At 46.9% G+C, this 26,874-nt stretch overlaps 1 protein-coding gene and 1 pseudogene across 1 annotated transcript in view; one reads left to right on the top strand and one right to left on the bottom strand.

Moving 5' to 3' along the window:
* The window catches only part of UBAC2 (UBA domain containing 2), a 187,149-nt gene extending 168,082 nt beyond the window's left edge, over positions 1 to 19,067 (bottom strand). Inside the window, exon 1 of the mRNA XM_054446144.2 lies at positions 15,897 to 19,067. Within this exon, the coding sequence (XP_054302119.2) occupies positions 15,897 to 16,068 (172 nt within the window). The 5' untranslated portion in view covers positions 16,069 to 19,067. The remainder of the gene's footprint in view (positions 1 to 15,896) is intronic.
* On the top strand, positions 958 to 1,719 carry LOC129011294 (histone H2A.Z-like; annotated as a pseudogene).
* Positions 19,068 to 26,874: the final 7,807 nt, after the last annotated feature.

The following is a 26,874-nucleotide window of genomic DNA, read 5'->3' as shown; positions in this document are numbered from 1 at the left end:
CCAGGTAAAATTCCCGTCTAAGACAGCAGACCCAGGACACCTGTCCACGTTCCCGCCCTTCCAAAGTTGTTTCAAAATAAAAGAACCCTCAAAACACCAGAGAAATGTGTCCTCTCAACTGAGTCCAGATAAAGAATCAACAAATACCAAGACCTGGGGAGGAATATGAACAATCTTCAGGAGAATTGAGGGCATTTCTCAAACTGCAGGCATTACCACTACAGCACCAGTTTCTGCCTGCCCTGATCCTGTTATTTAATATTCTTCTTTAAATCACCTATGATCTACATAAATATTTTAAACAAAATTTGATATCACTAGGGTAAATGGAAAACAAGTGTTGCTTTCTCATTAATAGGTGGTAACTATAAAAATAAACCCACTAGGCCAGGCACGGTGGCTCACACCTGTAATCCCAGCACTTTGGGAGGCCAAGGTGGGCGGATCACCTGAGGTCAGGAGTTCGAGACCAGCCTGGCCAACATGGTAAAAATCTGTCTCTACTAAAAATACAAAAATTAGCCAGGTGTGGTGGCGGGCACCTATAATCCTAGCTACTACTTGGGAGGCTGAGGAATGAGAACCCCTTGAACCAGGGAGGCAGAGGTTGCAGTGAGCCGAGATTGTACCACTGCACTCCAGCTGGGGCGTCAGAGTGAGACTGTGTCGCAAAAATACACACACACACACACACGCACACATATAGGTTAGTACAAAAGTAATTGCCATTTTAATGGCAAAAACCGCAATTACTTTTGCACCAACCTATAACAAAACAAAGTTATTAAGGACTAATATTACTTCCTGCTCTTTTTGTTACAATAGGAAAATAGCCTTTATTAGAGAGGTCTTTCAGACTAGCACCAAATCAAGATTTTCTCTTTGATCCGATCAGGAATAGTAAGAACTGAAAAGGGCAGTTTGAATCACGGTGCGACGAAGGAGTAGATGGTGGGATCTCACCATGGGTCTGATTAGCCCTTTCTCTGCCTTGCTTGAGCTTCAGCAGAACTCGAAATGGCTGGCGGTAAGGCTGGGAAGGACTCCGGAAAGGCCAAGACAAAGGTGGTTTCCCGCTCGCAGAGAGCCGGCTTGCAGTTCCCAGTGGGCTGTATTCATCAACATCTGAAATCTAGGACGACGGGTCACGGACATGTGGGTGCGACTGCCGCTGTGTACAGCGCAGCCATCCTGGAGTACCTCACCGCAGAGGGACTTGAACTGGCAGGAAATGCATCAAAAGACTTAAAGGTAAAGTGTATATTACCCCTCGTCACTTGCAACTTGCTATTCGTGCAGATGAAGAATTGGATTCTCTCATCAAGGCTACAATTGCTGGTGGTGGTGTCATTCCACACATCCACAAATCTCTGATTGGGAAGAATGGACAACAGAAGACTATCTAATGGATGCCTGGATTCCTTGTTATCTCAGGACTCTAAATACTAGAACAGCTGTCCAGTGTTGGTGATGCCAGTGGACTGTATTTCTGTGAAAAACACAATTTTGCCTTTTTGTAATTCTATTTGAGCAAGTTGGAAGTTTAATTAGCTTTCCAACCAAATTTCTGCATTTGAGTCTTAACCATATTTAAGTGTTACTGTGGCTTCAAGGAAGCTACTGATTCTGAAGTAGTGGGTTTTGATTGAGTTGACTGTTTTTAAAAAACTGTTTGGATTTTAATTGTAATGCAGAAGTTACAGTAACAAACATTTGGTTTTGTACAGACATTATTTCCACTGTGGTGGATAAGCCCAATAAAGGTCATATCCCCAAAAAAAAAAAAAAAAACCAAAAAGAACAGAACTGAAAAGGGAGTCATGACCTGACTTCTATTTCAATGATGTTTACTGCTGGGCTGACACTCTGTCTAAAATCATCTCCAGTGGTGCAAATGCCACCGAGCAACCATGACAGCAGTGGGGCCTCAAATCTGTCCCCAAACCCACTGTCTACAAACAGCCTTTCCACCACCATCCCAGTTGGAAAGAAGTTTATTTATTCCCCCAAAATAAAATCCTAGAAACTCTCCAAAAAGGGTGGGGTGGGGGGCAATCTGCTTAAGGAGAACATTGAGGAGGTCTGTAAAAAAGTAGAAGAGAGCTTGGGGTAACTTCAAACTTCCAAACCAGATCACAGCACAGGTGGCGGGGAACGGAAAAGGAGGGTAATAAGAAGGGCAGCTTCACTCAGGAGTAAAAGCCACAGAAAGCACTGAGCCACCCTTTGACGACTGCAGGGGGTTCTCCCAGTCCCGCTTCCCCCACCACCACCTACTCCCCACCTCTGCAACCTATATGCAAACCAGCCTATTCATATGCCTTGCATACTAGAAGAGAACCTAGAGTCAGCCCTACCATTTGAAGTTTGAGCCTCTTGCGGGAAAAGGCTGTACCCACAAACAAAGAGGAAACCCACACTAGGCACTCAGGAATCCAGTCATTCAGGACTGCACAAGAATGGCCAAGCAAGATCTAGAAGTTCACCACTCGTGTCCTTACACAAAAAAAATTTACTCCAGGGGCGATTCCAGGAAAAAAAAAAAACAAAACCCAAAGATGCCAAGGCAAAAAATGATACAAGATTGAAGAAACAGCAGGACAGGTTTTCTGACCTAGGTTCTAACCCTGGCTCTACAATAAATACACAATCAGGCCAGGTGCGGTGGCTCACGCCTGTAATCCCAGCACTTTGGGAAGATGAGGCAGGCAGATCACTTGAGGTTGGGAGTTCCAGACCAGCCTGGCCAACATGGTGAAACCTCATCTCTACTAAAAAAATACAAAAATTAGCCAGGTGTGGTGGTGCACAACTGTAATCCCAGCTACTAGAAGGCTGAGACAGGAGAATCGCTTGAACTTGGGAGGCAGAGCTTGCAGTGAGCTAAGATCACGCCACTACACTCCAGCCTGAGCGACAAAGCAAGACTCTGTCTACAATAAAATAAAATATTCTTATCCTTTGACTCTATAATTCAACATTTATGATTATTTCTTTAAAATGAAGTTAAAGATGCAATCAATAACTTAATTACAAAGATGTTTTAAGTGTTTCTAATGGGAAAATACTGCAAAAAAAACTTATTTCAGTACGATAAAATGTTATAATCGACCAGGTGCAGTGACTAATGCCTGTAATCCCAGCACTTTGGGAGGCTGAGTTGTGCGGATCACCTGAGGTCAGGAGTTCAAGACCAGCCTGGCCAACATGGTAAAACCCTGTCTCTACGAAAATACAAAAATTAGCAGGGCATGATGGCGGGTGCCTGTAATCCCAACTACTCGGGAGGCTGAGGCAGGAGAATCACTTGAACCCGGGAGGCAGCAGTTGCAGTAAGCCGAGATCACACCATTGCACTCCAGGCTGGATGACAGAGCTTCAAGACCTTGTCTCAAAAAAAAAAAAAAAAAAAAAAAAAAGTTATGGACAGGGCGTGGTAGCTCATGCCTATAATTCCAGCAATTTGGGAGGCCAAGGAAGGCAGATCACCCGAGGTCAGGAGTTCGAGACCAGCCTGGCCCAAATGGTGAAATCCCATCTTAAATTTAAAAAAAAAATTGAAAAAAAAAGTTATAATCATTCAAACTCATGTTTTTTAATATCTGAGATGTTGGAAGAACATCAAATGTGTATTTGAATGCCATTTCTGTATAAAATCAAATGTATAGGTATATGTATATGTATATACTTGTGTCAGAAAAAAAAGAATGCATAGATAAGCACGTACACAGAAAAAGTCTAAAAGAATGACCACTAGACTACCAACAATGGTCATGTGGGTGTGGGAATCATTATGTGGGACTAGTCCCTTCTACACTACATAAAATATTTGTATAATTTTTGAACTTTTTCAGCATGTTTCAGTTTTGTAATAAGGCAAAACAAAGATAATGGTAAAAGTTGGCTTTGAAGATTACTTAATGACATGGAGTGAATTCATTCAAGAAGAGTAAATGAAAACAGAATATGAAACTATAGAGATAGGCTGACCTTTCCTTTAAAAATATGTATTTATATGCACACATAAAGGAGAAAAAAACTTATACAACAAATATAGAAATAATGATCAAATCTGGGCAGTATAATGAAATGGAAATTTATGTTTTTTCCCTATATTTTATGTCCCCCAATAAATCTTAGAAACAGAGTTAATAAAGTCAAACAGATTTCTCTGTTGCAGGGCTGCAAAGGATCTTTGAAGTGTTAATCTGCATTGTCAATGTCAAAAAACAATATGGCCAACAACATTCCCAACCTAACTTGGCTATAGAACCCTTTCCAAAGATTAGTGTCATGCTCTTCCCATTGTATCACGTCCACTGAAGGGACTAAATTCTGGGAAATGACTGAAACAATGGCAATGTAACTTAGAAAGCCTTAGGGAAAAATCTGGGGGGAAAATCATGATTTAAATAAGGATTACTTTATAATTCTCATTTGCACTCATAATTTAAATGAGGGTTAAAACTTCAGGAGCTCCTCATAGTAACATTTCACAAAGCACACTTCAAAAGTGCTAAATTATTGATGAGATATGCTTTAGCAAATTTCACTTATTAAAATGCTATAAAAATGCCAATTTTAAAATTGCTTAATGTAAGATAGGTTCCACCTACATTACTAAAACTGATATTGAGATAGGTTGAGAACGGAAAAAGCTGGAAAAGGAAGATGACTTGGTAAGGGAAGAGAAAAACAGGATACACAAATAAAAACAACTGTAGAGCATTAACTGCTACAAAAGATCCTAATTAGGACATAAAAAACATGTCTACCGAAGGTAAACTGGATCTTGGTTCTGATGTGGGGAGAGGGGGACTTGTGCACTGGCAGCCAGGAGAAGGAGCATGGTAGAACCCAGGAAGGAGGCTGCCATGGTCCCAAGGAGAGGAGGGAAAAGCACACTGCCAGGACAAAATGATGCAGTTTCCAATGACCGGGACTCAAGCTCTTCACTAACCTGAGCTACTACTTACATCACTCGCCTGAGACGATCCCAGTGGTTGGGAGACACACGGAGATAAACTTCTTTAAGGCTGAGAAGCAGTAGTGAGCAACACAGAACAGGGAGCCAGACCATCTGGGTTCAAATCCTAGACCTGCTTCTCAGTAGGAAAGTTACTTAAATGCCTGTGCCTCAGTTTCTTCATCTGCAAATTGGGAAGAGTAACTGTGCCTACCTAACAGGGCTGTTATGAGAATTAAGTGAATCAATATAGGCAAACTGCTTAGAACAGTGCCTAACACGTAGTATTTTATCAGTAAAACCAATAATAACTCACACTTATTAGTCGCTGATTGAAAAGGTGTAAGAACTATATAGACATGTAGCACCCTTGTTTAAATAATGATTCTTTTCCCCAGGTGTTTGTCCTAACACTTAACAAGTCATATTGACATTGCCATTTTCCACTAAAGGGACTAAATTTTTCATTGTATGATACAGTAGAAAGTACAGGCTTTGGAAGCAGGCAAATCAGAGTCAAATCTCAGCTCTTCCACATACTACTAGCTATGCGGTCTTCGACAAATTATTTTCTGAGTGTGAAAAGACTCGTTTGTGGAGAGGAAAAATAACAATACCTATCCTCATAGGGCTGCTGTGAATGTGAAATGTAATAACTTAAGAAAAGCAATCTTTTCTCCCTTAAATTGCTGGTGGAGTTTAAATTGGTACTACCCTTTGGGATTGGAATTTGGCAGTACGTACTAAAAGTTATACGAGAATACACTTCATTTAACCTGCTTTCACTTCTATGAATATCTGAAAGTTAAGATGCTCTCGGCATTACTAAAATAAAAAAAAAAAAAGGAGGGGAGAAACAACCTAATTCTGCAGCATCCTAGGGGAACGCTTATGACAAAGGGAAAAAGCGGGGCCCAGCATGGTGGCTCACACCTGTAATCCCAGCACTTTGGGAGGCCAAGGTGGGTGGATCACCTGAGGTCAAGAGTTCAAGATCAGCCTGGCCAACACTGTGAAACCCCGTATCTACTAAAAGTACAAAAATAGGTCAGGCGTGGTGGCTCAAGCCTGTAATCCCAGCACTTTAGGAGGCCAAGGCAGGCGGATCACCTGAGGTCGGGAGTTCGAGACCAGCCTGACCAACATGGAGAAACCCAGTAATCCCAGCACTTTAGGAGGCCAAGGCAGGCGGATCACCTGAGGTCAGGAGTTCGAGACCAGCCTAACCAACATGGAGAAACCCCGTCTCTACTAAAAACACAAAATTACCAGGCGTGGTGGTGCATGCCTGTAATCCCAGCTACTCAGGAGGCTGAGGCAGAAGAATCGCTTGAACCCAGGAGGCGGAGGTTGCAGTAGGCCGAGATCGCACCATTGCACTCCAGCCTGGGCAACAAGAGCGAAACTCCGTCTCAAAAAAAAAAGAAAAAGAAAAAAGCGGAGCACATACATGCTCATTATGATTACATTTTAAAAGATTCTGTTGGGTGGAAGAAAAGCAACAAAATAGTATTGAGATAAATTTATTTTTACCTATTTATTTAGATATTCATTTTTGTACTGGAAAAACAGCAGAAACACCAAAATATCAATAAATGCCATTTGATTTCTTCCTAGTGCTTTCCCACGCTGCACTGAACTCCTTTCCTACATCACAGAATTGCCTCTGATGAACACGTACTCATTTTATAACAAAGTCAGTTATTTCAAAACAAGAACATAAGTGTATAGAAAAAGAAAAGATGAAGAAATTAAATGAAATGCTAAGACCGTTTTTTTTCTACTTTCTAAACTTCCTATAGTGTGGTTAATGTTACTTTTACGATGAAAAGAAACATTTTTTAAAAGCATCCTCTCTTAAGCTTGTCCCTCCCTAGTTAATGCCTAGCTTTCCTTTTTAGCTAAATTTGTTTTTTGTTTTGTTTTCTGAGACAGAGTCTCACACCCAGGATGGAGTGCAATGGAATGGCATGATCTCGGCTCACTGCAACCTCCGCCTCTTGGATTCAACTGATTCTCCCTGCCTCAGCCTCCCGAGTAGCTGGGATTACAGGTGCCAACCACCACGCCCGGTTAATTTTGTATTTTTAGTAGAGATGGGGTTTCACCATGTTGGCCAGGCTGGTCTCAAACTCCTGGTCTCAGGTAATCCACCCACCTTGGCCTCCCAAAGTGCTGGGATTACAGGCGTGAGCCACTGTGCCCGGCCGCTAAAATTTACGAAGAGTATATTCCTTGGAAGTTTCAATAATACAGTCCCCAAAAACTTAAGACTGGTGGGGAAGAGTGTGTCCCCAAGAGTAAATGAGCTGTTCAGGTTTGGGCAACCCAGGCCTGGTTACAGCAGAAAAGTATAAACACTAAAGCCTGCCTTAAGGAAGAGAGCCAAACAGTTCCTGGCCCACAAATAGAAAACCAACCAAAACAAGATGATAAAACCGGAATTTCCACTAAGGTACCAAAAGAGAAGGGCTGCTGCCACCAAAGGGAGGCTCCATAGCAGAACGCAGAACTTTCCAAGAGTGATTGCAAGGCAGTCCCCTGATTCCCACAGTCCTCTCAGCCAGGTCAGGGCTACAGACAGTGGAATGTGGGGGTTCCCTCCCGTGAAGACAGGACAGGAGAAGGGGGCTTTGTGAAGTGAATCCTTGAGGGGCTGTCAGTACAGCCACACCTTCATACCAAGCTGAGGTAGGGGCTCGATGGCCTATTTCATGCGCTAAATCTGTGACTAGCAAGGGTACAGTGGATCTCCAACCTGGGAAATCTAGAGAGCTGGAAAAGCTGTGCTGAGCACTGGGACCCACGTGCACAGCCAGGGCAAGGAACACGCAGTCCCAGCCAGGCTGTGCACGAGAGCCAGCAGAGGGTCTTCTTAGGTTCAAACAACAGTGCCCCCAGGCAGGCCAAAAGGACTCCAACAGGAGGAAACTATAGTGGGATCTAAGTTCCTAGGCGCTGAGGAGTCACCAAAATAAACTGGCCAAAATAAATCGACCAAAATAAAGATGCAAACCCCCAGGTCAAGGAGGCAGCAGGGACAGAAGTCGGGAGTCTCTGAAGAGCCCACTGAAGCACCTGCAGGACACAGGGTCAGCTTTAACCACGTGCGAGGCTCAGGGAGCCACAGAAGAACAATCTGAGCGCCTCACCCCTCCTTCCTCCTCCTATTCCACTCAATCCAGAGCCTAGTGAAGTCAGACACAAGAAATCTGAGGGAAGAGAGGAGCCGAACGCACCAGAAGCCTGTCACACTGCTTTTTCGGACAGAGATGGTTGCCAACTCCAAGTCTTAACTGGGAAAAAAAGGGGGGAAAGTCTTATCTTTCAATGAACACTGAAGTGTTAATATATTGAACTGGACACTTTTAATTTTTAAATGGAGCGTACATTTCAAGACTTCTATCACCTAAGATCATCACCACTTAAACGCACATGTGGCCTTTTACTTCCTATTGAATCCTGAGAACCTAGGAGACCGGCTGGCCCACAGGAGTGCTCAGTAAGTATCTGCTGAATCAGTTAATTAAAGCATAAAGGGTAAGTCACAAGGCCTGATAGCTTCTCATAAAAGCAAACAGCTCCCCAGCTGAGTGTATTTTAAAGAGACAGTGAAGGTGGGGCGTGGTGGCTCATGCCTGTAATCCCAAGACTTTGGGAGGCAGAGGAGGGCGGATCACCTGAGGTCAGGAGTTCAAGACCAGCCTGACCAACATGGAGAAACCCCGTCTCTACTAAAAATACAAAATTAGCCAGGCGTGGTGGTACACGCCTGTAATCCCAGCTACCTGGGGGGCTGAGGCAGGAGAATCACTCAAACCCAGGAGGCGGAGGCTGCAGTGAGCCGAGATCACGCCATTGCACTCCAGCCTGGGCAACAAAAGCGAAACTCCATCTCAAAAAAAAAAAAAAAGAGACGATGAGAGGCAAAAATAAAGATGTATTTGCATCATCTCCCACACACTGAATGCATACTTAAGAAAGAATGTCAGTAGGAACACAGTTTGCTCCTTCATGAGAACACAAAGAGCCTCAGGAGTCAATGTTGCTGTCCATTTTAGCAGTATGCAGGGGACAGGGTATTCAGGTTCCGAAGGCAGGATCCTAAGCTGGAACTAAGGTGGAGAGTGCAGGCCTCAAATGACCTCACCAGTCCTGAGGGCTCACCCAGCTCTACAGTGAGACAAACGTCCACACCACAGGCTGACACCAGTGGACCTTAGGCTCATCAAACTTCTCTAACTGCATCTGGCCCAAGGCTCCCTACCAAATGTTCTGGATCAAACAAGAGTTTCACTCAGAGTAGCTCAGTGGTATAGCGGGGCGGAAGCAGGCCACAGTGAGCCCAGAACAGGGCCCTGCCATCGAAGAGTAGCAGACTAATTGCACAAGGCTAAAAAGTGAAGGGAGGTGAGAACGGGGAAAAAATAAGGGAAGATCACCTTTTAAGAGCTGGAAAGAAGGTGGTCAGCAGTGGGGAAGGCACATGATAGAGTTGTTGGACAGGTTATACTTTTGTATTTTTAAGAATAGGCTCAGAAGGATACAGTTAACACTACTTAAACCTGAGTAGTTACTATAGCAAAATTCTAGGAGCTCCACACGTATTAACTTTTCTGATCCTCCTTCCCATCAAGAAAGCATCTGAAGTCCAGGCAGTCTCACTTCCAGGCCTGTGTGCTACACCTCTATACTCTGCCCTCTCACCAAGTAAGGATGCATCCCCCCAGGTCAATGCAGCAGCAGGTAAAGACTCCCACCCAACTCAGGGAGGGGTGCCACTAAGGCACCCGCAGGAGAAAGCATCAGCTGTAACCACGTGCCAGGCTCATTCCTGCAGGAGAGAGAATGAAGGTAAAGAAAAAGCAAGAGTGGTGTTAGAAAAGACAGGAAAGAAAGAGTTCAGAATCGGTGGCGGGTGGGCCTCAGGAGGAGGCTGCTTCATTCTTCTGGATTGGAGGAAAGGAACAAAGCTGAGGGTGGAAAGAAACAAGTCAGGGAGAGGGAGCAGGAAGCGGAAGGGGCACCCAGGTGATGGCCCCGATTTTTTGGATGGGTGAAGAGTGAGATGGTGGGTGAAGAGATGGGGAGAGACTGAGAATAGCCTTGAGCCGAAGACAAAATGGAAGTAGCATAGGCAGATGACTGAATCCCAGAAACTTAGCTGAGAAACGGAGCCAAGGGCCCAGAGTTGACCGCATAAATCAATGCAAAGTTAGGGTTTTGCTCAATGAGCACCACAGAACAGACGTGCCAGGTCTCTGACAGTCTGGATGACAGCATGGCTCCGGTAATGAACTACAGGTTCCAGACTGGATATGAAGAAAGAGATGCCACAAATGGGCTGATACACTGAAGACAAGGAGGGATCAGAGGCTGGTGAGCATAGCCATGGTGGCGAGCAGAGCCAGGGAAGCAGCTGTGGGACGCGTGATTCCGTGGAAGAAGGCACATCCATCCACTGGACTAGGGGAAGAGACGCAACTCCTCCTACAGAAGCCCCAAGCTCTGCCTACTTTCTGCCTCCTCTTTTTCTATCCATCCCTTACATACTGGAATGGCCTGAAGGTCTGTCCTCAGCTTCCAACTGTCCCCTCACCTCTGGAGTCCTCACTCACACCCACAACCTAACTCTCACCTACTCATGTCCAATCCAGTCCAGCTCTGGATTCCTTTCCCCAAGTGTCCCGAGTACCTCTGACTGGACTCTGCAAACCCCTCAACACTGCACAGGTGCAAAGCTGAACTCATCTTCCTGCGAAATGAGCTCCTGCCTCTCTGCATTCCCTCTCTAGTGACTGGGAACGTTACCTATCCACCCAGCTGCCCAGGCGGTAAAGTAGAGTCAGCTTCAACTCCTCCCTCTCCGCAGATCCAATCAGCTTTATTGACACAACCTACCAGAATACACATCTTTAGAATCCTTCTATCCTGAGAGCTTGTTTGGAGGTTCTAGCAGGGGAGTGCAGCTACTCGTATACCCTTGACCGAAGACCGGTCCTCCTCTATCGGGGATGGTCGTCCTCTTCGACCAAGCGTGCCGCTTCGGGAGGGACGCACATGTAGCGGTGAGGGAGGAAGGGGACACTCGCCTAGCCAGCCAGATCAGCCGAATCAACCCTGGCAATCAATGGGGTGACAGATGTCGCAGCCAGATCGCCCTCACATCCAAGAATCCTTCTATCTTCTATCTTCTCTCATCAGCGCACCAGACTCCGTTCTCTCTGCCCTGCCTGTGGCTGCCCTCCTGCCTCCATTTCAATCTGTTTGTCCATTAAAATGTCCTGGGGTCGGGGGATGAGGAGGCTTTAAAAATACACATTTCTTAAAACAAAAAATAACAGGTTTCTGACACTCATGCTAGCTCTTCTGAATCTGACCCTCTGGGGAGGAGACCCAGGAAGGTGTACATTCAGAAAACACCGTGATTGATTTTTTTGCAGCTGGGACAGGAGCAGCGTTTGACAACCACTGCTCCATGATCAAGAGTAACCCCTCCTCTTCCCTCCTACAGCAATGAGAAGCATACCTGCCCTGGGCCCCGGATCCTCACCTCCTCACAACTCAGTACTATCACTCATTCCTGTCTGTATCTTCAACCACACCCTTCCCACTGGGTTTTTCCCAACACCTTTTAAACAAGCTAAGCCTCCTCTCCACTTAAAGAAACTCCCCCGGCCGGGCACAGTGGCTCACGCCTGTAATCCCAGCACTCTGGGAGGCCGAGGCGGGTGGATCACGAGGTCAGGAGATCAAGACCAACCTAGCCAACATGGTGAAACCCTGTCTCTAGCAAAAATACAAAAATTAGCCAGGTGTGGTATTGCACACCTATAGTCCCTGCTACTCAGGAGGCTGAGGCAGAAGAATTGCTTGAACCCAGGAGGCGGAGGTTGCAGTGAGCCGAGATCACACCACTGCACTCCAGCCTGGTGACAGAGCAAGACTCCGTTGCGAAAAAAAGAAAAAGAAAAGAAAAGAAACGAAACTCCCCCTTACACCTGCGGCCACCTCTAACCACAACTCACTCTCTTGATTCTCAGAACCGAGATCTTGAAAGCACTTTCCAAGCTCACTGTCTCCATTTATGTCCCACTCATTCCTCACTCATTCCTCAGCTAATTATAATCTCACTTCTCTCCCCAGCTACTGGATGAGCTTTTCTGGAAAGGTTCTGGGGGGCCTCTTTCTTTCCCACAGGTCGCGCTTCAGGCCTGTTCTCAAAATCTCTGCAGCGTGTAATGCTATCAGCCACTCTCCCCTGAAATTCTCCCCTCCTGGGTGTCCCGCTACTTCCTTGGCCAGTCCTCAGTTTTCTTCCCTGGCACCTACTCTTCTCCCTCTTTAAAGTTTAAAATGTTCACAAGTTCTGTCCCTAGTTCTTGTCTCACCTTCCACTGTCCTCTGAAAGACTTCACCACACATCTCTTAGGAACTGCTCACTCCAGCCATAACCACCCCTAATTCATTGCCTCCTGCCTCTTTGCCAAGCCCTGTCCAGGCTCTGTCCCTCCCAGAGGCCTTCTCCACACTATGATGCCTGCCAAACTCTCAAAAGTCAGCCCAAATATTGCTACATTGGGAAGTCTTCCTTAACTGTGCCTCCCCACAATCAGCCCACCCCCTGCAATAAACCCACAGCACTGAGCACAGACGTTCTTTTTTAAAAAGTTTTGCCCCAATAGACACTGAACTCCTTGAGGGTGGGAACTATACCTGGAAAATATTAGGCATGCAATTAATGTTGGCTGACTCCATCATTACACAGTAAACATACTGTGAGGCAAATAGGAGCTTATTAATAAATGCAGTGAATGATACACATATTACTCAACGTAGAGCTGAGTGACAGCACTGGTCTACAAGTAAGGAACCTAAAATAAGTCATGATCACTAATCCTACGCACTTTTACCCGGTCATAATTGCAGACAGCAATATAGTTTCAAGCACTTGAAACAGGCACGGCAGGGTGTTTTCAACTGCATTGTGTCTGAAACTGTATTGCTGTCCCCTTTCTTCAAAAGGAAGAGTTTTCAACAAACTCTGATATGGCTGGCTCCTTCACACCATCTGGGCCTCAGCTCAATGTCACCTTCCCGGCTACCCTCCGTGACCATGCATGCTAAAGTGGTCCTCCACCATAACTTCGGTCTTTGCAGTTACCCTCTCATTGTCTTCATGTCACTTATCACTATGTGAATCATACTGACTTGTTAGCCTGTTTGATGCTGGTCTCCTTGATCCTGCTTATTACTTTATACTCTGTGTAACAACAGTGTGTGGCTGATATGGGTACTCAACAGACACTCGTTGAATGGATGAGCGAGAAAGGCAAGTTTAACACTAAAATACTATTATCTACTAACCACAAAACGTGGGAAACATGCAGGTGGTAGGAAATGGCCGCGATTTCTCCCTGGAAAGGGACTGTGATTCACCGCCCATGGGGGTAGGGGTAGGTACACGTATCATCCTTCCTTCAGATTCTTGCTCAGGATCAGAATTTCGATTTGCTAAAGGGTCCCTCAAGTTATCTAAAGGAAATCATGGGCAGTGGCTCACGCCTGTAATCCCAGCACTTTTGGAGGTCGAGGCGGGAGGATCACTTGAGGTCAAGAGTTCAAGACCAGCCTGGTCAACATGGCGAAACCCCGTCTCTACTAAAAATACAAAAATAGCCAGGTGTGATGGTGGGTGCCTGTAATCCCAGCTACTTGGGAGGCTGAGGCGGGAGAATCACTTGAACCCAGGAGGCGGAGGTTGCAGTGAGCCAAGATCCACCACTGCACTCCAGCCTGGGCGACAGAGTGAGACTCCATCTCAATAAATAAATAAATAAATAAAATAAATAAAACAAAGGAAATCACTTCCCCCTCAGTGGGTAGCTTCTCTAGAGAAAAATGTTAAAGCTGACACACAGCCTTTTCTAATGACCAGTCCTAGAAAACTGTGCCTAAGCTCCGTCAGCACCGTAAGCACAGAGACCAGGACCTGTTCATTGCTGCATTCCCAGCACCTAACCCAGTTCATCGCCCAGAGGAGATGCCCAAAATGTTTGTAAAATGAGCATGTAAGACAGCCTTCTGAGGAACGGCCATCCCAACAACTCTTACACTGCAGAAGCACTTAATTTTAGAAACAGGCCAAGACAGCTGCAGAGGGGCTCCAGGCCTACGCCTCTCCCTGGGCAACAGTTTGGTTCCTAGAATTCAACACTCACCACCATGTGCCATAGATAATAAAATATCATCTTCCCCACAGTTGCCCTGTATCAAATTTGAATACACTTGGCCAATATAATCTCATGGCTAATACAGTATAGCAACCAGTAAGATTTCTCTTGCCCTTTATTTTTTTAATATGTAGTTTGGCCAGCAAGGATAGATCAAAATGCTAAAGAACAACTGAAATTGAAGAATTCCACCATTAATTTCATAACCACTAGTTCCTGGCTCACTGTGTGATCCCAGGAAAACCACATTGCCTTCTTGAACTGTCAGCTTCAGCTACAGTCCTAATGCTCTTTATCTAAAGGGTAGTTTGGGGAAGATTAGTTAGTAGTTGTAACATACTCTGGGACGAATCCATGAAAGATGCCATAAATCAAATTAATTATGAAACAAAGGAAATCATAAATATTGAAACCACTTTAAAACCTGAGAAGTTGAGAAGTGAGGAAGATTTAAAATTATGCCTGTGGCGCTGATACTAACTCACTGTCAGACTATAAGACAAGACACATATTCTCAGAAGATTCATGACATTCCCAACAGATCTTTTTTTTTTTTTGAGATGGAGTCTCGCTTTGTCGCCCAGGCCGGAGTGCAGTGGCGCAATCTCCGCTCGCTGCAAGCTCCGCCTCCCGGGTTCACGCCATTCTCCTGCCTCAGCCTCCCGAGTAGCTGGGACTACAGGCACCCGCCACCACGCCCGGCTAATTTTTTGTGTTTTTAGTAGAGACGGGGTTTCACCGTGTTAGCCAGGATGGTCTCGATCTCCTGACCTCGTGATCTGCCCACCTCGGCCTCCCAAAGTGCTGGGATTACAGGCGTGAGCCACCGCGCCCGGCCAACAGATCTTTAATATTTGGAAATGTCAGATGTTTCTGTCCTCCAGCAGCATTAACTTCACATGGAGTATGAACAGTGACAAGCAATTGCAAAATTAGAGCTGTTCTCCGTTGCTGTACCCGTGCCTAACTGTTAACACGCAGTCTACCTTACCGAAAGTCAATTCCACACGCTCAGTGTCAGTGAGAAAAGCCTTTTAACTGGCTGTAAAAATACTTCTCCGCCCCCTACCTGCTGACCACCGCTAACACGCCAGGAAAACAGCAACATCCAGCAGCACAGCTGCGCTCCCTCGCCACGACTTCCTAACTTCCCTCCACTTGAAAGCACTCTTATCAGTGTTTGTTTGTCTAAAAATTCTTCTTGGAGACTGAAGAAGAAACACATCCACGTGAAACTGAGAGGTCAGCTTCTAAAGCGGAGGCTGAACTTTGCAAGTGGGGGCGGGGGGAGTCAGTTCGGTCCCCCGAGCCTAAAAGAATGGGGCAAAGTGAGGGGGACGGCCCCTTCCTTCAGCGCGGCACACGCTCCGCAAAGGGCCTGCGGCCGGCCCACGAGAACACCAGGGCACCTGCCCACTTGCAGCGGCCCCAAGAGACTCCTGGGCATCGCACCTGGAGATACCAGGTGGGGTTGGGGCGGGCGGCGGGGCTTTGTCCCCATTCGCCCCTCCAGGCCGAAATGGGGGCGGTTTCCGCTGACCCCCACGACCGGGAACTAGCAGGGTTCGGACGCCGGTCTGGAGGGTCGGCCCCACCACCTCCGGCAAACCCGAGGGTCCCCGCTGCCCCAGCCTCCTCAAAGAGGTGCCTAGGGTGGCGTGTAGGGGGCAGCCAGGATGACGGAGGCCGGTACTCACAGAGGCCACTGGAGCCGGTGCTGGTGAACATGGTCCCGCCGGGCTCGGAGCCCCCGAGGGGGCCAAGGGGAGGGGAAGCTGAAGTGCGAGCCCCAGCGACCGCGCAGGCGCACTCCTGGCGGAGCGACGAATCCGGCGCAGCGAGGCCACTCGCCGCTGACGAACGGCGCATGCGCAGCCAGGGGCGTGTGCACCCTGGGTCAGCGCCTTCCTTCCTGCCGGGGAAGGGAAGTGCGTCCGTAGGGGAGGGCCCACCTCTCCAGGTTGAAACGACGGCGGTCAGAACCGCCTGAAGTAAAAACGGGTGGCACTGGGGCAGCGGAGGCGTAGCTCCCGAGAGTCTCACAGTTGTGCTCAGTGCCGCCTCACCCCTGGTGGATCCCCGATGGCCGCGGATTCCCCTGGATTGCCGGCGCTGAGCAGGAGCGCCACCTCTAATCTCTCCCGAGGCTGGACGCCCGGTGCCATCCACGCGCGTTGTGTCTTTCCGGGCGGTCCCTCGAAGCTGGCTACCCCGAGGGCTGTTGACTGCAGTGGGATCTGGTCACTCAGATGCGGATAGAGGGGTACAGGAGCCGGAGAGGTGGAACAGGTCCTTCCGGGTGCGGAGAGCTGGGCCGTCCAGCCGCCTCTTTGTTCCCGCGTGGGTCCCGCGCGGAATCCCCACCACCGGGGCCGAGTGTCGTGGTCCCGGGAGTCAGCACCCTGCCCTCCCCGCCGTGGTGGCGGGTGGCTGGGGGTCCCCGGCTCGGCGAGCCCGGCGGAGCGACCCTGCACTTCTGCGCTGGCGAGCTTCCGGACTCAGGCCATTTAAAATTTTTCCCCCAGCAGAATGAAGTTACTCTTCGCCAAAGTCACGGCTTTAAATGAGTGTGAGCCTGAAAATTTATCGTGCAGTTGTTTTAAAAAGTTTTTTTTTTTTAATTGATCTCGTGAAAGTAGAGAGTAAAAGAGTGGTTATTCTTGTACAGAGGAGAGTTAGTGGGGAGGAAGATGGGGAGAGGTTAGTCAACAGACACAAAGTTATAGTTCGGAGGAATACGTTTTGGTATTCTCTTGCACATTTGGGTGACTATACTCAACAATAATGTTAACTTCAAAATAGCTAGAAGAGAGGATTTTGAATATTCTCACCACAAAGAAATGACAAGTGTTTTGGTGATGGATGTGCTAATTACCCTGATTAGATGGTTGCACAATGTGTGTATGTATGGAAACATCACACTGTACCCCAGAAATACATACAATTATGTGAGAATGCATATTATGGGGAAATTGACCACACTACCCAGCTAAATGAAAGGGATAGGCTATGGAGTACTAAAAAATAATAATAATAAAAAGCATTTTCAGTGTTCATAAGTGCCAGCCAGTGGGATAAATATGTGATTTGTAGATCATCAACACAGTCCCTAAGAGGTTCCAGTGGGCCAAAATGTTAACATCGATTATTTTTAGAAGGCAAAAGTATGACTTTTATTTGCTTCTTTAGGCTTTATTCGTAAAGTTCATTTTCACAGTCTTTTTTTGTTCGTTTGTTTTGAGACGGAGTCACTCTCCCCAGCTGGAGTGCAGTGGCACGATCTTGGCTCACTGACACCTCTGCCTCCCCGGTTCAAGCGATTCTCCTGCCTCAGCCTCCCAAGTAGCTGGGACTACAGGCGCCTGACACCACCCTGGCTATTTTTTGTATTTTTAGTAGAGACAGGGTTTCACTATGTTGACCAGGCTGGTCTCGAACTCCTGACCTCAGGTGATCCACCCACCTCGGCCCCGCAAAGTGCTGGGATTACAGATGTGAGCCACCACGCCCGGCCAAGACTGGGTAATTTCTAAAGGAAAGAGTTTTGACTTACTCACAGTTCCACATGGCTGGGGAGCCTGAGGAAACCTACAACTATGGCAGAAGGGGAAGCAAACACGTCCTTCACAAGGTGGCAGGAGAGAAGTGCCGAGTGAAGGGGGAAGAGCCCCTTGTAAAACCATCAGATCTCATGAGAATTCACTATCATGGGAACAACATGGTTGTTCTCATGCTCCAGTCACCTCCCACCAGGTCTCTCCCTAGACACTTGGGGATTACACTTCAAGATGAGATTTGGGTGAGGACACAGCCAACCCATATCAGATGGTAAAGCAGACTTTATTCCAGGGGGCCGTGGTGATAGGTAGAGGGGCACTGCAGGGCCTTGCAGTGGGGAGAAATTGAACTCAACACCAACTCTACCAAGGACGTGGGGATTTATAATCAAGGAGCAGGGTGGAAAGCAGCGCATGGAAAATGACTAAGAGGAAGCCCCAAGGATAAGGGGGTTTCTGTCTAAACAGACCTGATAGGATTCCTGCTGAAGGCAGGCCAGGGTGATCAGATAACAAGGGTGGTCAACCAAGAGTAGAGGCTTTTCACTAGAACCACTTAGCAGGATTCCTGCTCACACTGGGCTCTGCAAGGACAGAGAGAAAAGCCCAAGATTGGGCCTAGTCAAGCAGAGGACTCAGAGAAGCCTGACTGGAGTTTTGGTCAAAGGAGAGAGTCTTTTTCAGGCAGGAGGGAAGATGGTTGGCCAAGCATCCCGAACAACCACCTTCCCCTTGCTTTCGCCTGCCTTTAGTACAGTGCTCCTTCTGAATAGCTGAGATAGACTGAAATTCTTCCTAAAAATTACTAAGTAGTGGAGAAGGCTGAAAACAACAAACAAGAATCACAAACTTCCAAAGTATCGAGCTGTGTACAAATGGTATCTCCTGTCCCCCCAGCATAGAGGTGATATCCTGTTCCACTTTGTGGCTGAGAAGTCCATCTCTGAATCTCCAGAGATTCTCGGCAGCAGCCTTCTGGGGAAATCAGTAGATAATCACTAGGGTTGGTGGTCAATCCTTGGATAAAATAGGCTTCAGATGCACTTTGCACTGCTTCAAATCCACTTTCAACATATAATACATAAAAACTAATACTTACTAGGAAACAGGGCTGGGCACAGTGGCTCACACCTGTAATCCCAGAATTTTGGAGGCTGAGGTAGGAGGATCCCTTGAGGCCAGGAGTTTGAGACCAGCCTGGGAAACATAGGAAGGCCTTACCTCTACAAATAAAAAATTTTAAAAACTAGCCAGGCGTGGTTGTGTGCACCTGTAGTCTTAGCTACTTGGGTGGCTGAGGCAGGAGGATTGCTTGAGCCCAGGAATTCAAAGCTGCAGTGAGCCGTAATCACACCACTGCACTCCAACCTGGGCATAGAGTGAGACCCTTCTCTAAGAAAAAGATAAAAAAGAAAGAAAGTGGGTCTGGAATCTTTGAAAAGAGTAGTTAAATCTTTTCAATGATCCAATAGTATTCACATTGGATGTTTACTCAGCAGGGAGCAGTTTGGAAATTCATAGGTATTTTTGGTTGTCGACAATGAATTGGGAGTTATCACATGAGGTCCAATAGTGGCAGACACAATGCTGCACAAAAACCAGATTGTTCTCGATTCTAACCACCTTTTGACTATCTTGCCATATGCTTATTATGTGGGTGAAAAGCCTGTTTGTATTCTTTCAGGTCTGGAGCCTATTCCATTTTACATGTTGCTCTGGTCTGAATGCTTGTGTCCCTCAGAATGCATATGTTGAAATGTAACCCACAGTACAGTGGTGCTGGTAGGTGGATCATCTGGAAGGTGATTAGGTCATGAGGACAGAGCTCTCATGAACAGGATCAGTGCCCTTATAGAAGAGGCCTGAGGGCACTTGTTCTGTGCTCCCACCATGTGAAGGCACAGCTGGAAAAAAAGAGCCAGGCCTCATCAGACACCGAATCTGCTGGTGCCTTGATCTTGGACTTCCCAGCCTCCAGAACTGTGGGTTATGTATATATATATATATATATATATATATATTTAGACAGGGTCTCGCTCCGTCACCTAGGCTGGAGTGCAGGGGCATGATCATGGTTCACCGCAGCCCGACCTGCTGGGCTCAAGCAATCCTCATGCCTCAGCCTCCCAAGTAGCTGGGACTACAGGGTGCATGCTCCCACACCCAGCTAATTATCTTATTTGTTGTAGAGACAGGGTCTCACTGTGTTGCCCACGCTGGTCTCAAACTCCTGAGCTTAGTGATCCTCCTGCTGAGGCTCCCCAGAGTGCTGGGATTAAAGGCTGGGACTACAGGCATGAGCCACCGTGCCCAGCTTTGCCCTCCTTTAAAATGGGAGCTGTGTTATTTATTACAGTATTTCCAGCTGCATATTTGGGTGAAAAGGATTTCAGTGCAGTGGAACAATTACTGCAAAGTAACAAAATGTAACAGAACATTTGAGATACTTTTTAAAAGAATTAGAACTTCATTAAACTTCATCACTCAGATTCTTAAAAATATTTCATATTATTGCCATCTGTTTCAATTTGGGTCTCTCCAAAAGCAGACTCTGAGACAAAAGTTTCAGATACAAGTAGGAGATTCTCCTGGGGGTTATAAGCCCCTGGGCACTTTCAGCCTGCTCTATGCATGGGCCAAGCCCACCCCTGTATCCAGAGAAAGCCCTCAGGCAGAGAGACATGGGTGCTTATATGAGAATTGCCACTGAAACACTAGGTACTACTTCCAGGGTGGGCAAAGAGAATGCAGTTGGGACACCAGTAGCGTCTCCTACAGGTGAAAAGAAGGCAGTAAGGCTGAATTTCCTAATCTCCCTATTCTCCTACCTCTAGTCCCAGGCAAGACATTTTTGTTACCATGTAAACATCAGAGTGTATTTACACAAACCTGGAGGGTGCAGCCTACCACACACCTAGGCTCTATGATATAACCCATTGCTCCCAGGCCATAAACCTGTACAACATGGGCCTGTACTGAATGCTGTAGGCAATTGTAACACAATGGTAAGTATGTGTGTATCTAAACACAGAAAAGGTGCAGTAAAAATATAATATAAAAGATTAAAAACGGTCCACCTGCAGAGGGCAAGTGCCTTGCTGTGTTTTGTTGAATCTGTTTTTGAATCTGCTTTCTACATTGGGGAAATAGCCCATCACCGTCCATCACCATGGATGGAGCTTGCAGGACTGGAAGTTGCCATGGGTGAGTCGGCGAGTGATTGGTGAGTGAATGTGAAGGCCTAGGATGTTACTGTGCACAAGTGTAGACTTTACAAACACTGGACACTTAGCCTGGCTGCCCTCCCTCTCCGCCACGCTCTGTGGTTTGCTGACACTCCTGTCAGCGGGTGTGTGACCGGTTGCACCTTTCCCAGGTTGTGGGTGCACCCTCAGCTTTTACAGAGGCTCCTTCAAGTGGAAGGAAGGAAGTGAGGCTGAATTGCCTAATCTCCTTATCCTCTTACCCCTAGACCCCACCTTTCTCCTTCCCCTCTACCCCTCCCCCTAGTATGGCCAAGGGATTTCCAAAAGTGTTGTAAGACAAATTATGTTCCAGGAGAGTCTCAGAAAGTCTGCTGGCAGAGTCTCCCCTATATTGCTACAATGATATCATCTATTTGTAGAAGCTGGGGTTGGTTAAGATGTTAAAGTGAGATCATTGCCCTGATCTGCCAAATGTTTATATCCTTCTGCCTGCTAGGATGGAGTATTTGTTTAGAAGGGAATTTATTCAGTAATGAGTACCCCCACCAATGCCAAAAAGACACAAAATAATAACCTCTTGGGTTTGCTGAGCCAGCAGGTTTAGGAGGGTTTGCCCTGTGCGAACACAACAGGGAGACAGAGTGAGACTCAGGTGGACCCTGCACGAGGAATCCTGACTCCAAGGAGGGAGGAATGTGCCCAGGAATGGTGGGATCCTGACACTAATTTTAAATAGTTCTGATGTCCACGTGTCCATCTGGGTGGATTTCCTTTAATAAACCACTCCCTTTTGCGCCATCCATTCTTCCAACTAAAACCTGCCCACTGTTGGGTGCAGCCCTGATCCCTGGTACAGAGGCTCTTCATTTTTAGTCCCTTGCAGTTGCTCTGTGCAATGGCCTTAACCAAATCTGCTCCATCAGCCACAAAACCAAAACATCTGCTCAATATCCTCTTGATTCGTTTATTCATCTATTTAAAGTGAATTTTGCAAACACCTTTCAGCCTTTTCTACTCCAGACTAAATATTTCTGTAACTTTCCAACCCTTTGGTCATTCTAATGTTTTTGAATCGTCTCCAATTTTCCATATTATCTTTACATCATGGAGTTTAAATGGTGTGTGAGACTCTACCCCTAAAATAGAGGTATAGCATTCATTGATCATGAACTTTTTGTGATGACAACTTACAGGGTCTGGCCCCTGACTCCAGGCTTCTAATGGAAACGAAAAGAGACTCTAACACAATCTGCTAATTAACCCACAGGTTGGATTGAAAAGGAAAAAAATCCACCTGAATTCTTAAGATAAAAGGTATCATTTAAATAATTATTCTGGGTCTCTGCTTCTCCTGTTTGACAAGACAGTCACATCTTCTTGAGCAGTGCCAGCTGCGTCCCTGAGACACCGTGGTGAAGGTGAAGGCCAGAAAAAACAGATTTGGCCATATTGGGGGCCTGGTCACCAGGGCTGCCAACTCTGGCAAAGTGGATATTGTCACCATCAATGACCTCAACTACATGGTCTGCATGTTCCGGTATGATTCCGCCCATGGCAAGTCCCACGGCACCATCAAGGCTGGGAACGGGAAGCCTGCCATCAATGACAATCCCATCACCATCTCACAGGAGTGAGATCCCACCCAAATCAAGTGGGGTCGTGCCGCACTGATTATGTTGTGGCGGCCACCAGCATCTTTGCCACCATGGAGAAGACTGGGGATCACTTAGATGGGGGAGCCAAAAGGGTCATCATCACTGCCCCCTCTGCTGATGCCCCCATGTATGTGATGAGTGAAAGCTATGAGAAGTACTGCCTACAGTAAGAGCTTGCTACTATTAATATCATCATTTTAGTAATCATACTCTGAATATTGGCAAAAAAGAAAAGACAGTTCTGAAAATCAAGTCTGTCTCTTTCTGCCAGAATACTCATGAGACAGTTTGTTCCTAAAGCAGCAATTAGGAGTAAAGAACAAGAACAGTGCGATCATCCAAAAAGTCAGCTTCTGGCTTAGCTCCATCAGGATCCCAATTCTCTAGGGAGTCGAGCTATTCTCCGTGGCGTTCCCAGGGGGTGATAAAACAGAGGGGAAGAAGTCATTCTCCCACCTTCTTCCTTCTGCATCCATCTATGGCCTGATCATCACTGTAGCACCCTCACTGCCCTGAGGTCCAAATGGGGGTGCAGCACCCTCACTGCCCTGAGGTCCAAATGGGGGTGCAGCACCCCTCACTGCCCTGAGGTCCAAATGGGGGTGCAGCACCCTCACTGCCCTGAGGTCCAAATGGGGGTGCAGCACCCTCACTGCCCTGAGGTCCAAATGGGGGTGCAGCACCCTCACTGCCCTGAGGTCCAAATGGGGGCCGGCACACTCAGATGTCCACAGGCGCCATTGAGGAAGGAAGCAGGCTGGTGCAAACTATCAACACATGCACTTTGCTTTCATGCTCGTCAGCTAGTAATAGTCTCCACCTACACAACTAAAGGTGTGCCGTCTCCCACATTCTAGAAACACAGGCTCCCTTGACTTTTTTTGAGAAAGAGTCTCGCTCTGTCACCTAGGCTGGTGTGCAGTGACACGATCTCAGCTTACTGCAACCTCTGCCCCCTGGGTTCAAGCAATTCTCCTGCCTCAGCCTCCCTAGTAGCTGGGATTACAGGCATGTGCCACTACGCCTGGCTAATTTTTGTATTTTGGGTAGAGACGGGGTTTCACCATGTTAGTCAGGCTGGTCTAAAACTCCTGACCTCAAGTGATCCACCCACCTCAGCCTCCCAATGTGCTGGGATTACAGGCATGAGCCACTGCGCCCGGCCCAGGCTCACTTGATTTACCTTGCATTTTTCCACTTTTGATGGTGACACAGATACAGAGAATGGGTTTGTTCAACACTTCAACAATACAGACATGGTCATGACAGTCCCTAAGTGTTAGGAGCAACGGGGAAGAGTGCAGGCTGTGCTAAACTGACGGGCACATAACTGCCGCTGGAGGTGAGCCACACCAGAGCCTTATACTGGAACACAGGGAATGGAGGGCTATAGAAAGGCAGCCCAGAGTGTGGACTGTGCTGAAGAACCTCCCAATTCTTCAGTACTGGCTCCTGTGGATACATACATAGGGCAATCAAAACAATGCCACGGGAGGGCCTGCAGCAGACAGATAGGCACACGTCCACTCTGTAAGCAACAATTCTTTTCTTTTTCTTTCTTTTTTTTTTTTTTTGCGACAGAGGCTCACTCTGTTGCCAGGCTGGAGTGGTGCAGTGGTGTAATCTCGGCTCACTGCAGCCTCCCACTCCCGGATTCATGTAATTCTCCTACCTCAGTCTCCCGAGTAGCTGGGACTACAGGCATGTGCCACCACGCCCAGCTAATTTTTGTATTTTTAGTAGAGACAGGGTTTCACCATGTTGGCCAGGATGGTCTTGATCTTTTGACCTCGTGATCTGCCTGCCTCGGCCTCCAAAAGTGCTGGGATTACAGGCATGAGCCACCGCGCCTGGCCAGCAACAATTCTTTCTAACTTAATTCTGTGCAGAGATTCTTTTTTTTTTTTTTTTTTTGAGTCGGAGTTTGACTCTTGTCCAGGCTGGAATGCAATGGCGTGATCGCGGCTCACTGCAACCTCTGCCTCCCAGGTTCAAGTGTTTCTCCGGCCTCAGCCTTCCGAGTAGCTGGTATTACAGGCATGTGCCACCACGCCCAGCTAATTTTTGTAATTTTAGTAGAGACAGGGTTCCACCATGTTGGTCAGGCTGATCTTGAACTCCTGACCTCAGGCAATCCACCTGCCTCAGCTTCCCAAAGTGCTGGGATTACAGGCGTGAGCCACGGCACCTGGCTGAGATTCTTAAGATGGTGTTCAAACTTTAGAGTGCGCAAGAAACTTCAGAGACACTTGTTTAAAGTGCAGTCTTGGGGCTCATTACCTGAGATTCTGAAGGGAGGCCCAGGAGTCTACTTTAAAAAAAATTTTTTTTTTTTGAGATGGAGGTTTGCTCTTGTTGCCCACGCTGGAGTGCAATGGCGTGATCTTGGCTCACCACAACATTTGCCTCCCGGGTTCAAGTGATTCTCCTGCCTCAGCCTCCCAAGTAGCTGGGATTACAGGCATGCGCCACCACGCTCAGTTAATTTTGTATTTTTAGTAGAGACAGGGTTTCTCCATGTTGGTCAGGCTGGTCCTGAACTCCCGACCTCATGTGATCCGCCTGCCTCAGCCTCACAAAGTGCTAGGATTAGAGGCGTGAGCCACCACACCTGGCTAAAAAAATTTTTTTAATAGGTAATAGGCTTTACTTTTAAAGCAGTTTTAGATTTACAGAAAAATTGAAGAGACAGTACAAAGATTTTTCCATAAACCCCATACTCAGTTTCCCCTTTTATTAACATCTTACATTAGTATGGTATATTTGTGACAATTAAGGAACCAGTATTGATCTATTATCATTTTTTTTTTTTAGAAAGAGTGTTGCTCTGTGGCCCAGGCTGGTGTGAGGTGGCATGATCTTGGCTCACTGCAACCTCCGACTCCCGGGTTCAAGCTATTTTCCTGCCTCAGCCTCCTGAGTAGCTGGGATAACAGGTGTGTGCCACCATGCCTGGCTAATTTTTGTATTTTTAGTACAGAGAGGGTTCCACCATGTTGGTCAGGCTGGTCTCGAACTCTTGACCTCATGATCCGCCCACCTCAGCCTCCCAAAGTGCTGGGATTACAGGCGTGAGCCACTGCACCTGGCCACCAGCCTCCTATTCTATTCAAAGTCACTCCTCTGCTCACTGAGATAGATGCATATCTGAGTTGCCTCCTTTGGAAAGGCTCATCAGAAACTCTAAAGAACATAACTGTTTGTGTATCACCCATCTGTGACCTGGGAGCTCCGTCCCCTCTTGGAGTATTCCTGCATTTGCTTCAAGTTGTCCCGCCTTTACAGATGGAACCAATGTACTTCTTACATATATTGATTGATGCCTCATGTCTCCCTAAGTGTGTAAAACTAAGCTGTGCCTTCACCACCTTGGGCACATGTCGTTAGGACTTCCTGAGGTTGTGTCACAGGGGCTTCCTCAACGTTGGCAAAATAAACTTTCTAAGTTAACTGAGATCTGTCTCAGATTTTATGGGTTCACATTATGGTAACCGTGAGGAGATTGTGAGTGGAGGTGCCCCCGACCTTTGACAAATCTATTGGTTCTTGGTAGCAGCATGAGCTAACTTTATGGCTCAAGCCAATAGGACAATTTGCTGAGGTTTGAGAGCACTCCCTCCAGAGAATCCCTGATCTCTTAAAATGTGGTCGAGATCTGAAGTTTATTTTGCTGTACAACTCCTCTTTTTTTTTTTTTTTTTTTAGTTCTGCTTGCTTCTAATAGGCAAGTTTTTCTGCTTCCATGATGATAGGAGGCAGGTAACTGCTTTATGGAGTTTGAGCTTGCTTCCAACTGGGAAGCTGAGTGTTTTTTTCCTGCTTCTACGACGGCAGAGAGTAGTCTACAGCCTGAGACTCATCACTAGTAAGAAATTGGTTTGAGGCCGGGCACGGTGGCTCAAGCCTGTAATCCTAGCACTTTGAGAGGCCAAGGTGGGCGGATCACGAGGTCAGGAGTTCGAGACCATCCTGGCCAACATGGTGAAACCCTGTCTCTACTAAAAATACAAAAAAATTAGCAGGGCGTGGTGGCGGGCACCTGTAGTCCCAGCTACTCGGGAGGCTGAGGCAGGAGAATGGCATGAACCCGGGAAGCAGAGCTTGCAGTGAGCCGAGATGCTGCCACTGCACTCCAGCCTGGGGGGACAGAGCCAGACTCTGTCTCAAAAAAAAAAAAAAAAAAAAGAAACTGGTTTGAGATTGTCTTGCAATTCCCTTTTGAAAGACTAAAGTTAGCACTTAACAACCAGCTGGTGT

Source organism: Pongo pygmaeus, chromosome 14 (genome assembly GCF_028885625.2).
Source record: "Pongo pygmaeus isolate AG05252 chromosome 14, NHGRI_mPonPyg2-v2.0_pri, whole genome shotgun sequence".
Classification (NCBI taxonomy): domain Eukaryota; kingdom Metazoa; phylum Chordata; class Mammalia; order Primates; family Hominidae; genus Pongo; species Pongo pygmaeus.
This window is presented reverse-complemented; position numbering and strand designations above follow the sequence as displayed.